Genomic DNA, 12537 nt, shown 5'->3' on the forward strand with positions numbered 1-12537 from the left:
GAAGACCTAGATTCTGGTACAGATTCATGAGGACTTCAGCTATATTTATGGACAATTTTCTCATCCTAATTTCTCTGTGGGTATGCTTCATCCTTGGATAAGATTCTCAATGACTACAAGATGACAGCAGTGATTCTGATATCTCATTCATAAGCTACACTGCCTAGAAAAGTACTCATTGTGATGTTCTCTCAGTCATGTTATTTATGTTTAATAACCAAATTTCATCATATATCCAGCAAATAAAGACCTCATTTCTATAAGATTATGTCAAGCAAGTCATACCCCTTGAAGTGATTTTATCACAACAGAGGTAAGATAGAGTGGATGCCAGAAAAGCAATCATAACACCTATGTGTTTGTCAGCTTTCTACTATTATAACAAGTTCTGAGATGAGCAACTTATAATGAGTAGAGGTTTACTTCGACTCACAGTTTTAGATCACAGTCCAAGCATGATCAGGCAGCACCATTGTTTGGAACTCTGGTGGCACATCATGGGGGGAACTACTGGCAGAGTGAAATATCTCACCTTGTGGCCATAAGGAAAAAGACAGAGGAGTTCAGGGTCTCACAATTCCCTTTAAGGGTATACCCCCAATGACTCAAAGAACTCCTAATAAGCCTCACTTTTTAAAGTTTCCACCACCTCCTAATAGTGAAAACCACAGGACCATGCCTCTAATATAAAAGCCTTTGAGGGACATTAAAAAATCAAACCATAGCATTTTCCCCCTGGTTCCCATAGGTTCATTTCACTCTTACAATGCAAATTCACTCAATCCTTACCCATCTTCAAAGTCTTAACTCCATGAGCATTGCTCAAAATTTCAAGCCCAATGTCTCCTCTGAGATTCAAGCAAATTCAACTATGAGACCCGCTAAAAATCAAAAGAAAAAGTATATACATCCAAGACATAACAGTGAGATAGGCATACAATAAACATTCTCATTCCATAAAGGAATAACAAGAAAATAGCAAGGAAGGATTGGACTGAAGCAAGACATAAAATCAGAACAGCAAACATTAAATCCTATAGCTCTAATGATCAGTATCCAGGGCACATTCTGGTGGGATGTGAACTCCCAACAACTCCCTTGTTGGCTGCAGCCCCATGACCATGCCTCAGGTGGACCTTGTACACTACCTTTGGTTTCTCTTAGCAGACTTTCCGCATTTCTGTCATCTCTAACTTAATGGAGTCTCTATTACAGCTTTCTGCTTCACTCTTAAAGCTCCAAGTACCACCCTATCAGAGGCTGCCTATGGGACCTCTAACCCCATAACACATGGCCTGGTCTCCCAGACTTTCCTTTGAAATCTTGAGAGGTCTCTATGTTCCATTAACTCGCATTCTGCAGGCCTGCAAAACCAGCACCTTGTGAATGATGGGAAGGTCCACTACCAGCACAAGCTGTACCTGGGCTTGCTGGAACCATAGCTGCACAGGTTTTGAACAATTTGGAGAAAAAAAAATCTTAGGGAAGTGATTTCCCAGGTGCTTTTAGGTATACAGGTGTCCCAGAATCTTTTCTCAAAAGACCCTTCCTGGAATGCCTCTGAAACAAATTTCCATTTCTACTTTCTTGAGCCTATGATGCCTTCAGCTTTGCCGCCAATTTCCAAGATGTTTTCCAGGCATCTTTCCTGATATCCTGGTACTAGAACACTAGATTTTGTTTTATGGGTGCCAGTCTCCAGAGTAACTGTACCTTCCTTGGCTGCACCTTTACATGTACCCCTTTTTTTCACAAAGCTTCAATTTTTCAAACTTTTCTGATCTGCAAATTTTTGCTCCTCTTTCTCAGTGAAAATTTGGCTAAAGTAGCCAATAATACGAGTTTTGTTGCCTTAAAATATACTCTGTAAAATAATATTTTTATCTTCTTTAAGCTTGGCCTCCCACAAAACATACACAAATTCTTTTTCACAGTGGAGCAAGTGTAGCCTCTAATCTAATTCCCAAGAAAGTCTTCATTTTCATCTAAAACTTCATCAACAGCCTTTACTGTCCGCATTCCAATCATCATTCTGACCTTTTGAGTCCTCACCAAAATCATCTGTTAAGCTGCACTTACAGCATTTTAGACTATCTCTTGCCCACTTCTCAAATTTTTCTAAATTCTTCCTGTGAACCAATCCCAAAGATTTTTCCACATCACCAGGTATAGTAAGAATAGCAAAAATAACTTCATTTCTCAGTACCACTTTTCTGTGTTAGATTTCATTTACTATAATAAATACATGAAACATAAACTTATAAAGAGAATTGGGTTATTTTACTCACAGTTTTAGAGGTTTCTGTCCATGCTCAAATGATCCTATTGCTTTGGGCCTATGATGTCACATCATGATAGTGGGACAGAGACCACCGTGGAGACAAAAGGCAGATGGATGTATTTCTGGATCTTAGCCCAAATAAAATCCTTACTCATGTGTTTATCCCCCTGATTGAATTTTGCTTCCATTGTCATCAGATCAAAAGATCCCAAAGTCCAGCATCAGTAGGAACATGGTAAAGCAAAACTGCTGAATCATGCCTGAGAAGCAAAAAAGACTGTGACAAAGAAGCCCACAATCCCTTTCAATGACCCTAAAATCTCCCAACAGCTCTGCCTCTTAAAGTTTCTAACAACTTTAATAGTGTCAAACTATTAAACCATGTCTCTACTCATGGGCCTTTGGGAGACACTGAAGATTCAAATCATAGCAGTCCACTACTAGAATCATCAGTGTACGGATAAAACAATTCTAAACCCAAAGCTTATTTATTTTCCAAATTTATATTGTTTTTAATAGCAATTAAAGCACACTACAGAATATTAGTGTTCTACATATTTCCAAAGAAGGAGGTGGACTGGAGAAGAAAAGCTGTGATTTCAGAATAAATATGAAAATAAAGAATAGGCAAGTATGTGGTATAAAGATAGTGGGGTTAGAACAGTTTACCCAGAGTACCAATAGAAACAGAGAAAGACCCATAATCAGACTTCAGCCTCTTCAGGAAGTTAGAATGGGTCTAGGATGAGCAAATAAAAACAATAAATTTAATATAAATAGAAGTCAAATAAGTTTAGATGATATCCTTCAGTTATTTTATAAATAAAGCTACAGCAAAAAAAAATTGGCCCCTCTCCTCCTGAGCTGAGGGTCAGACATGATTAAATCAAAAGGTTGTCGGAAAGATTGGAATCATAGTGCAGAGGACCACCTGTCTGGCCAGGCAGAGCACACATTCTTGTTCCCGGGGTTATTGTCCTTTACTTACCATATCAAACTTATTGGCTTGTAAACAGGATCCATTTCTATATGATGTGCAAAGGTTAAAGGAAAAGATCTCGGCAAGCTAGGAAAGAGAATAGTTATCTCAATTTAATAAAAAGCTTTTACACAAATTATAACTAATATCGAAACTAATGAACTGAATGCTTACTTCTAAGGTATGAAACAAAGTAACATTTTTCCACAAGCATGGCTCTTATTCAATATAGTACTGTGAATTCTAGCCACTACAATAGGGCATGGCAAAGAAATAAAAGATGAACCAATTGGAAAGAAATAAATACATCTATACCTACTTGTAGATGATATTATAGTCTACATGGAAAATCCCAAGGTATCCACAAAAAGAAAAAAAGAAAAACCTTAAAATATGTGAGTTCAGCAAGGTTGTAGGATATAAAATCAACACACAAAAATCAATCTTATTTCTATATATTAGCAATGACATAAAGAATCCAAAACTAAAAATGCAATATCATTTACAATCACTCTAAAGGAAATTAAATAATTAGATATATACTTTACAATACATGTATAGGATCTGGATGCTAAAAATTATAAAATGCTAATAAGAGAAATCAAAAAACTAAATAAAAGGAATGACATGCTAGGTTCATAGGTTTGAAAACAATATATTAAAGGTATTGATTATCTCAGTCATATCTACAAATTTAATGATAATCCTATCAAAATTCCATTAAGGTTTATTACATTAAAAGAGAAACTTACTAAAATTTATATATGGAAAGTCATAATCCCTAGAATAACTAAAATAATCTTGGAAAAGAATATAAAGGGAAAGAAATCATTCTATTTCTATTAAGATCTATAGTATAGTCAGAATAATCAAGACAGTGCAATATTGGCAGAGAGACAAAGCAGAGTTCTGGGATAGCTATACCTATCTGAGAGCATAGAATATGTGCCATTGCCAACATCTTCTGAGAATTTGTTGGCTTAAAGCCATCTCTTCCTAAATAGTAATGCTGCTTTGCTGTACTTAGCCTTCACACTCCCAAACCAAGCCATGAACTTCCACAATCTGGCCCATAATCTCCCTTTCAACCTGGGAAAACAGCCTCAGAGTGAAGTCTATCACTTTCTCAACTTTTCACCTGTTTTCATTAATCCCACTTCTTCCCAAAATTTTTAAAACTCCACCCTGCTTTAAATTTCATAAACTAGCCCTACTTCCAAATACACCTGTACATTTGTTGTGAAGTTCAGAATAGTATGTGCCATTCCTGGTTTTCATTCCATACTTTGGGAGTGTGCATGAGGAACTGTACAGTTTTATAAGACCCATGCTGTTTGACTATGGTTGAAAAACTGTGAGCATTTAATAACAAGACCTAGTTCTATTTATAGTTTGCTACATGTGTGACTTGGGGAAATCACTTAAATTCTGTTTCAGTTCTGCCGCCCACAGATCAGAAAAAAGCAGTACCAGCCCAGTCCTATCTCCTCTTTCTAAGGTTATTGTGACATTGCAACAGATTGTGGATATAAGAAGGTTTAGAGAGAGAGAGGTACATCTGGATCTTATGGAAAAAAACCTTCATTATGTTAGCAACAAAAGAGCAAATTAAATGGATAATATTGAGAAAGGCAAGATTTTTGTTCAGAAGTGTGCCCAGTGCCACACTATGGAAGAGGGAGGCAAGCACAACTCCAAGCCAAATTTCCATGGACTTTTTGGGTGGAAGACTGGTCAGGTTATTGGATTCTCTTACATAAACCCTAACAGGAACAAAGTGGTATTAATATGCAGAATATGTTAAGAATTCAAAAATATTAACATCAAGAAAACAAATAACCCAATCAATAGATGAACTAAACAGACATTTCTCAAAAGAAGAAATGTAAATGGCCAACGAACATGTGAGAAAACATTCACCATCATTAGTAATCAGAGAAATGGTAATTAAAATTACACTGAGATTACATCTAACCCCAGTTAAAATGACAACCATCAAGTATATAAATAATAATAAATGCTGACGAGGATGTGGAGAGAAAGGAACATTTACACATTGTTTGTAGGACTGAAAATTAGTACAATCACTGTGGAAATCAGTACAGAGAGCCCTCAAAATAAAACCATCATATGACCCAGTTATCCTACTTGTTGGTATTTATCCAAAAGAATTAAAATCAGCATACATAATGATACATGGATTCCAATATTTATAGCAGCACATTTACAATAGGCAAGTTATGGAATCAACCTAGGAATCCATCAACAGATAAATGGGTAAAGAAAAAGTGGTCTATTATCTACAATGGAGTTCTACTCAGCCATAAAGAAGGAAATTATGAGCTGGATACAGTGGTGCATATCTATAATCCCAGCAGCTGGGGAGACTGAGGCAGAAGGATGGTGAGTTCAAAACCAGGCTCAGCAAAAGCAAGGCACTAAACAATTCAGACTTTGTTTCTAAATAAAATACAAAATAGGGCTGGGGATATGGCTCAGTGACTAAATGCTCATAATTCAATCCCTGGTACCCCCCAAAAAAGAAGAAAATTATGTCATTTGCAGGTAAATGGATGGAACTAGAGAACATCATCATGGTAAGGGAAGTAAGCCAGACTTAGAAAGTCAAGGATGTTTTCCCTCATGTGCAGAAGCTAGACAGAAGTAGGGAATTATAGGTGGCAGGGGGTCTCATGAAAATGGAAGGGAGATCAGTAGAGGAGAAGCAGCAGAACAAGGGATAAGGGAGGACAGGAAAAGGAGACGATCTCAGGAATAAAACTGACCAAACTATGCTATACTCATGTATGAATACACCACAGAGAATTCCACTTTTATGTAGAATTATAATGCATCAATGAAAAAAATAGACATGCAAATATTTAGAAGGAAGTCCAGAAGAGTAAAGCTAAAGTAAAAAGGGAAGGGAGAAGCGGAGAGTAAGGGGGGATACTGAGGAATTAATTGGAATAGATTATGTTATATGCATATATGTACATGTCACAGTGAACTCCACTACTACATGTAACAACGATGCACTAATAAAAACAAAGAAAAAAAGAAATTTTAAAGGTTTCAACTGATATAAAGTGTAATTAATTTCACATCTCAGACTAACTTGAAATAAACTCCACTGACAAGTCTATAAATAACTAGTTGGTTGCTTGGGGTTCAGTAAGTGCTCAGTAAATGTTAGCTGCTATTTGTTACTGCTCTTTCTCCTGAAGTGTGCTCCCAATTGTGCAAAGATAGCTATAGGAGTCTATTATTAACTGAGAAAGATTTTAGTTACATAAAAAGCATTCTGAGGTACTACCTTCTGAATTGACTCCAACATACATTAAATCTTAGATCTATGTCATCTAGAATGGATACCATTCCTCAACTGTCAAAACAACTATTCTATAGGCTTTTCATTTCCTACTTTCCTTAGCCCCAAACTGGTGATTAAGACAGCAAAAACCAAATTGGTGATAATATCTGAGTGATGAAACAGTGCCCAAAGGGAAAATGAAACTAGTGTAACAAAGATGGGAGGGGCCAAGGAAAATATAAGTTACCATTGAGGAGTTCAAGGCAAACATCAGGGACCCTGTCTCCCTGAGCTAAGGTGGAGGATCCTATTCCTCGGAGCCCTGGCCTCAGAAACTCTGTAGAAAAGCTAAGTCCTAAAACTAGAGCTCCCCTTTCCACAGACAGCTGAACTACTGTTAAGTGGATGGCTTTTCCGAGGAGTAGCAAATAGAGGAAACTGGATCCAGCAATTTAAGGAATTAAGCTGTTTTTCCTTTCCTGAAAGGCCCCAATAGAGGCAGATCCTCCTTCTCCAATCCCCTGGAGCAGAAGGGTTTCCATAGGTCTGCCTGAAGCCATCTTCCTCCCTTGTTTATGCCCAGCACTGCTTTCCAGTCCCACTGAGGGCCTCCATACCTGACAACACCCACTAAGTCTGTGGACAACTGAGCTGAGGATTCTATACTCTGCTGATCTTCCATATCTCACAGGGAAAGAACTGGACCATCATGGAACTTATTTTCTATTTGAGCATCCTTGCTGGTATGTATTTAAGACATTCTACTCTTCCCTATAAGCCATAGATTAATGTAGGATGGGGTAAGGCAGTGGCAGCATGTGTGAAGGGTACAGAAGAGTCAAGAAATACTGTCATGAGCAGAATTAGGGTCTATCCCATCCAAAAGCTCTCAGGACAGACTGAGCACACCCTTCTAGTGCTAAGCTATGGAGTAGGTTGTGGCACAAACCTGCTTGGAGAATCCTCAACAGTGAGCATTCTGCACTTGGTTATTCCAAAAACATAAGCTTCATTAATCTCTGGGCAAGTCTCAATGTGGTCACAAAGACAGAGAACTCATTTTTTACCTCTATTTCCTCTTTCCCGAAACTTTGAAATGCAAAGGGTGAAGAAGGTAAGAACAAGAGATCTAATAACAGGGGCCTGCCTTCTATGAAGGCAGGTGATCAAGACAGCAAAAACCAAATTGGTGATAATATCTGAGGGATGAAATAGTGCCCAAAGGGAAATATGAAACTAGTGTAACAAAGATGGGAGAATTTCAGATTGGAGAATTTGCTGGTGAGGCATTTCTCAGGTTGTATCACATACTATTAAGTCACATGTTATGAACAATTTGCAATTGCAGATGCCTATTTCTGAACTGCTTTTTAAGAAGATAAAGTCCATTTGTAATGTAAGCATTAAATGAGTCTTTCTTGTTAGTCTTTCTTAAATTATTATCAATATTAGCCAAAAAATGATTATTCTGAATGTTAGAGATAATGATATGCCATTTTGATTTACAGTTTTTATTTTAAAAATTGTCTAATATATTCACATTTCCTGCCTATTTCATTCTTATTTAAAAATCATCCATGTTCCATAACCGGGAAATTATCATCTTATTTTTTCCTAATATTTATAATTAAGAATATTAACTATTTTCTCAGGGACATTTTTCTCTGCTCACTCATCTGTGCAAAAAGAAGATCCTGCTCCCTATTTGGTATACCTCAAGTCTCACTTCAATCCCTGTGTGGGTGTCCTCATCAAAACCAGCTGGGTATTGGCCCCAGCTCATTGCTACTTACCGTGAGTATTGGGCATCCTTATCCCCTGAAACAGGGACTATTATTCTACATCAGTGATTCTCAATAGGAGCAGTTTTCATCCCAGGGCACATTTGGTAGTATCTGAAGATATTTTTGGTTATCAAAATCAGGAAACAAGACAAAGGCATCTAGAAGGAAGAGGCCAGAGCAAGGATACTGCTGAACATCCTTCCGTGCACAGCAGAGTGCCCCAAAATGTTCAGCCAAAAATTTTCATAGTGCCATTGAGAGAGCTTGTGCTACATGTTATAATTCTCCAATCTACAATCAGTTTTTGCAATTATTTTACTGGAAATATGAATGCATATTATCAATTAAGGGTCCACTGATGATGTACTCAAATTGAGTAAATTGAGTTTTAAAAGGAAACTAAGCCCCAAAAGATGAAGAAATTGGGAAAATGCTAATTATAGTTCCATGCCCTCAAAATTAATTTTGGAAAAGTGCATTGAGCACCCATATGCCTAAAATGGCAAGGGAAAGAGCATTTTCAAGGAAAGCACAGAGAGACCCCAATATGAAGAGATTCTCTGACAGGAGTGGTAACCATTGTCAAAGGACACAGCCCATCTACAGCAATACTGCAGTAGGGTGCTGGGAGGATACACACATCGACCTCACCAATCCTCTTCTTATTGACCAAATCAGACCTAATCATAAGCCCGCTGATTTAATTCACATGTGAATTGAATCCAAAAGTGCTGAACAGGGTAGAATGGGGTTGTTAGTGGGTTTAGTGAAGAAAATAGAAAATATTCAACACTTGTGTCATTCCATTCTCCTATCTCAGCCAAGATGGAAATTGCCAATTGGATAGGTAAACACTGGAGAGGATAGAAAATTTTCTTAGATATGCATGATTTTTCTCCCTACTACATTAAGGGACACTACATTAAAACATAGTGGCTAAGGGTTACACTACTGACTTTATGATCATGAGAAAATTTCTACTATGTGCCTCTACTACTTCATCTGTAAAATGGGGATAAACATGGGATCCACTGTACAGACTTACTGTTAGATGAGATAATCCAGATAAAGCACCTGGCATATAGTTACATTCAATATTTTAGTGATGATGACGATGATGATGATTATAGTGATTACTTCTAATCCTTTTTCTCTCCAGAAATCTGAAACTGATGCTGGGAAATTTCAAGAGCAGAATCAGAGACGGGACAGAGCAGACAATTAATCCTATCCAGATTATCCGATACTGGAACCATAGTGACAGCTCTCCACAGGATGACCTCATGCTCATTAAGCTGGCTAAGCCTGCCATCTTAAACCAAAAAGTCCAGCTTCTTCCCCTTGCCACCAGCAATGTCCGGCCAGGAACTGTCTGCTTGCTCTCAGGTTTGGACTGGAGCCGGGAAAACAATGGTGAGTATACCTCCCACAGAAAATTAAGGTCATCAGTTTTCCTTAAAGAGGAACATACATGCCCTCAAAGCTGTGAGAAGAGAGGTGGGGAGATAATGATTCGAGATTCAAACAAGAAGCTACAGGAGTGGTCTGACAGAAAGTGACCTGAACAGAGTTTCTCCTCCACTCCCAGGGTATCTAATGCCCCACTCTGCTTCAGGGTTTTGGCAGCTGCAGTCACCAAGCCATCTGACTCTGCACAGAGGCCACCATTCCTGATTGACAGAGGCACAATTCACATTAGAGAAGCAACAGCCCTACTACCAACACATGTTCATTTTACATGTGAAGGACACCCCTGAGAACTTGAGTCAGGTCACATCTTATTTCCTCCAAGACTGGACACAGAGCCGAAAGAAAACTCTGCATTTCAAACATTCATGAAGACTACTTTTAAATCCTCAAGATTAACTCTCATTCCTGTGCTCAGGGTTCATTTCTTCCCATTTTCTTTCCACAAAAAGACAGTCAGGACTTAAAGAGAGTGAGATAAACAGGATGTTTTCTTTTACCACCTCTTCCCTCAGGCAGACACCCAGACTTAAGGCAGAACTTGGAGGCTCCTGTGATGTCTGATAAAGACTGCAAGAAAACTGAACAAGGAAAGAGCCACCGGAACTCCTTATGTGTTAGATTTGTGAAAGTATTCAGCCGAATTTTTGGGGTAATCTTGTCTTTTATATTCAACTTTCATTTACTTTTATGTGTCTACTTAACTAATTAACCACAATACAGCTTTTTTTTAATTTCTAATTTTTTGAGAATTTGATAAGGCCCCTGCAGAGACATCATTGTTTCTTAATCATGTGCTCTCCTTATAGAGTATATTCATGAAAGAGCACTATGTAGTACCTCTAGCTCGTAATACATTGCCAGGTGTTCAGAATGGTAAAAATAGGCATAGTTTTTTTTTTTAAAAAATCAAACTTTACAAGTTGAAACTGGTTTCACAAGTTCAAAAAAATGGGGTTTGACTTATTTCACACATAATTCTAGAGAGGCTATCCTCAGACTTTCAAGATCACACAGGCTAGTTACAGCAAAGCTAGAAAAAGGACTGAAGCTTCGTGTCCCCCAATTCAGTGCTCTTTTCATGACCCAGCATATTGTCTCTCATCAGGGCTCACCTAAGTTGGGAACAAGATGGTGTTCCTGTGAAGAAAGGGCGTGATCATCTCTCTTTCTCTCTCTTTCTGATTTCTGATAGGAGGTAGCCGTGGCTACTGTCATCTGCAAAAACAAGCTCCAGGGAATCGAGGTTGGACACTTCATGGGAGGAGATGTTGGAATCTATACTAATGTTTACAAATATGTGTCCTGGATTGAGAAAACCACTAAGGACAGGCACAAATGAGGAGAATTGATAGCCTATTTCTCCCTCCGCATCCCACTGTCTCTGCCATTGACTATACAAGCTTAAGCTCAAAATAAAATCTCCAAATAGAAACTTATGGATGCAGCACACCAGTAGCCCATGTCTTCTTATTTGCGCGTCTGCCCACATCCAAAACATTTTAAATAATGGCATTGTACTGGGTTACATTCATCATCTCATAAATGCTCATAACAAATCTTGAATTACCTTTTATCCTCCTTAACAAATGAGAAAATTGAGGCTAAAACTTTAGCCATAGCTCATAGATTTCAAAGCCTAGAATAGAAGCCCAAAATGTCAGATTCTAAATTCTGTGCTCTTGGCCTCAACATTATTGGGGAGTTGCGGGCATCAAAAGAAATGTTGACTTCTATTTCCCTGCTCTCTCTCTCATCATTCAGACTTTAAGCTCTCACATGTGGCTAAGATCCCAGCTTTCCTATGAATAGCATGTTTCATCTCAGGGCTGCATTGATTTCAGCATGCTACAGAGAGAGAGCCAGTAGAAGAGTGGAAAGTATAAAACAACCCTTTTAGACAGGGTCAACAACTATAAATCGAGTCAAAATGGAAGACAGGCTGTTCTAGAGTGAGGTAAAGATGTCTTGTAGATCCAAAAAAGGCATAAACCTGCTCTCTATGATGGGAATAAATAACTTTCAATGCCTTCAATATAAAAAAAAAAAATCTCAGCTGCCCTGAGAATAAATTCTAAACCCAGTAGAATGGTATCCAAACCTACTTGAGAGTTCCCACCCATCCCTTCCCACCAACTCCAAAAAGTCTCAATACATCATCTTCCATTTTACATTGCTTCCTGACACTGCAAAATGAAAATTCAGGTACAAAAGAATTTCAGAGGAAAATATAAAGCGCCTAGGGCCCTCCATTTATGTTGGCAACCTGGTTAAGATTCAAATATAACAGAGTTAGATCCACTTGAAAACTCCTTGAGCTGAAGTCATGTCTTCAAGCACAGAACACAAAGGCACTACTGTCACAGACACTAAAAGGATTTTCCTCTTCTCCCTTCTGCCTATAATTTAGGCAGAGACAAATCACCCCAATCAATAACCAATAATAATTCTAATTTGTTTTATTTTCCTCAATTGTTGCAACCTTATTAAGTACTATTGGCCAGACACAGTGACCACAGTCACAGGCTGACTCACCAAGACTACACTTTGCCTGACTGTAGGTACGGTTCCACTCAGATCCCTCCCCTCTGCTCCTTTCTCAACATCTGGGTCCTGCATCCAGGTTGTGCTGTGTTCACTCATGGAGAGACGAGCTTCACTAACGTTATCTCACAGATCTCAATCCCAGTCTCCACAAGGGGTTAGAGGTTGT

At 38.3% G+C, this 12537-nt stretch overlaps 1 protein-coding gene across 1 annotated transcript; it reads left to right on the forward strand.

Annotated features, from left to right (window-relative positions):
- The first annotated feature begins 7282 nt into the window (after positions 1-7282).
- On the forward strand, positions 7283-11166 carry Prss37 (serine protease 37). Its single transcript, XM_076860066.2, has 5 exons — positions 7283-7316; positions 8226-8367; positions 9517-9770; positions 10340-10476; positions 11020-11166. The coding sequence occupies exons 1-5, from the start codon at positions 7283-7285 to the stop codon at positions 11164-11166; spliced, it is 714 nt and encodes a 237-aa protein (XP_076716181.2).
- Positions 11167-12537: the final 1371 nt, after the last annotated feature.

This window comes from Callospermophilus lateralis, chromosome 1, assembly GCF_048772815.1.
Source record: "Callospermophilus lateralis isolate mCalLat2 chromosome 1, mCalLat2.hap1, whole genome shotgun sequence".
Classification (NCBI taxonomy): Eukaryota; Metazoa; Chordata; class Mammalia; order Rodentia; family Sciuridae; genus Callospermophilus; species Callospermophilus lateralis.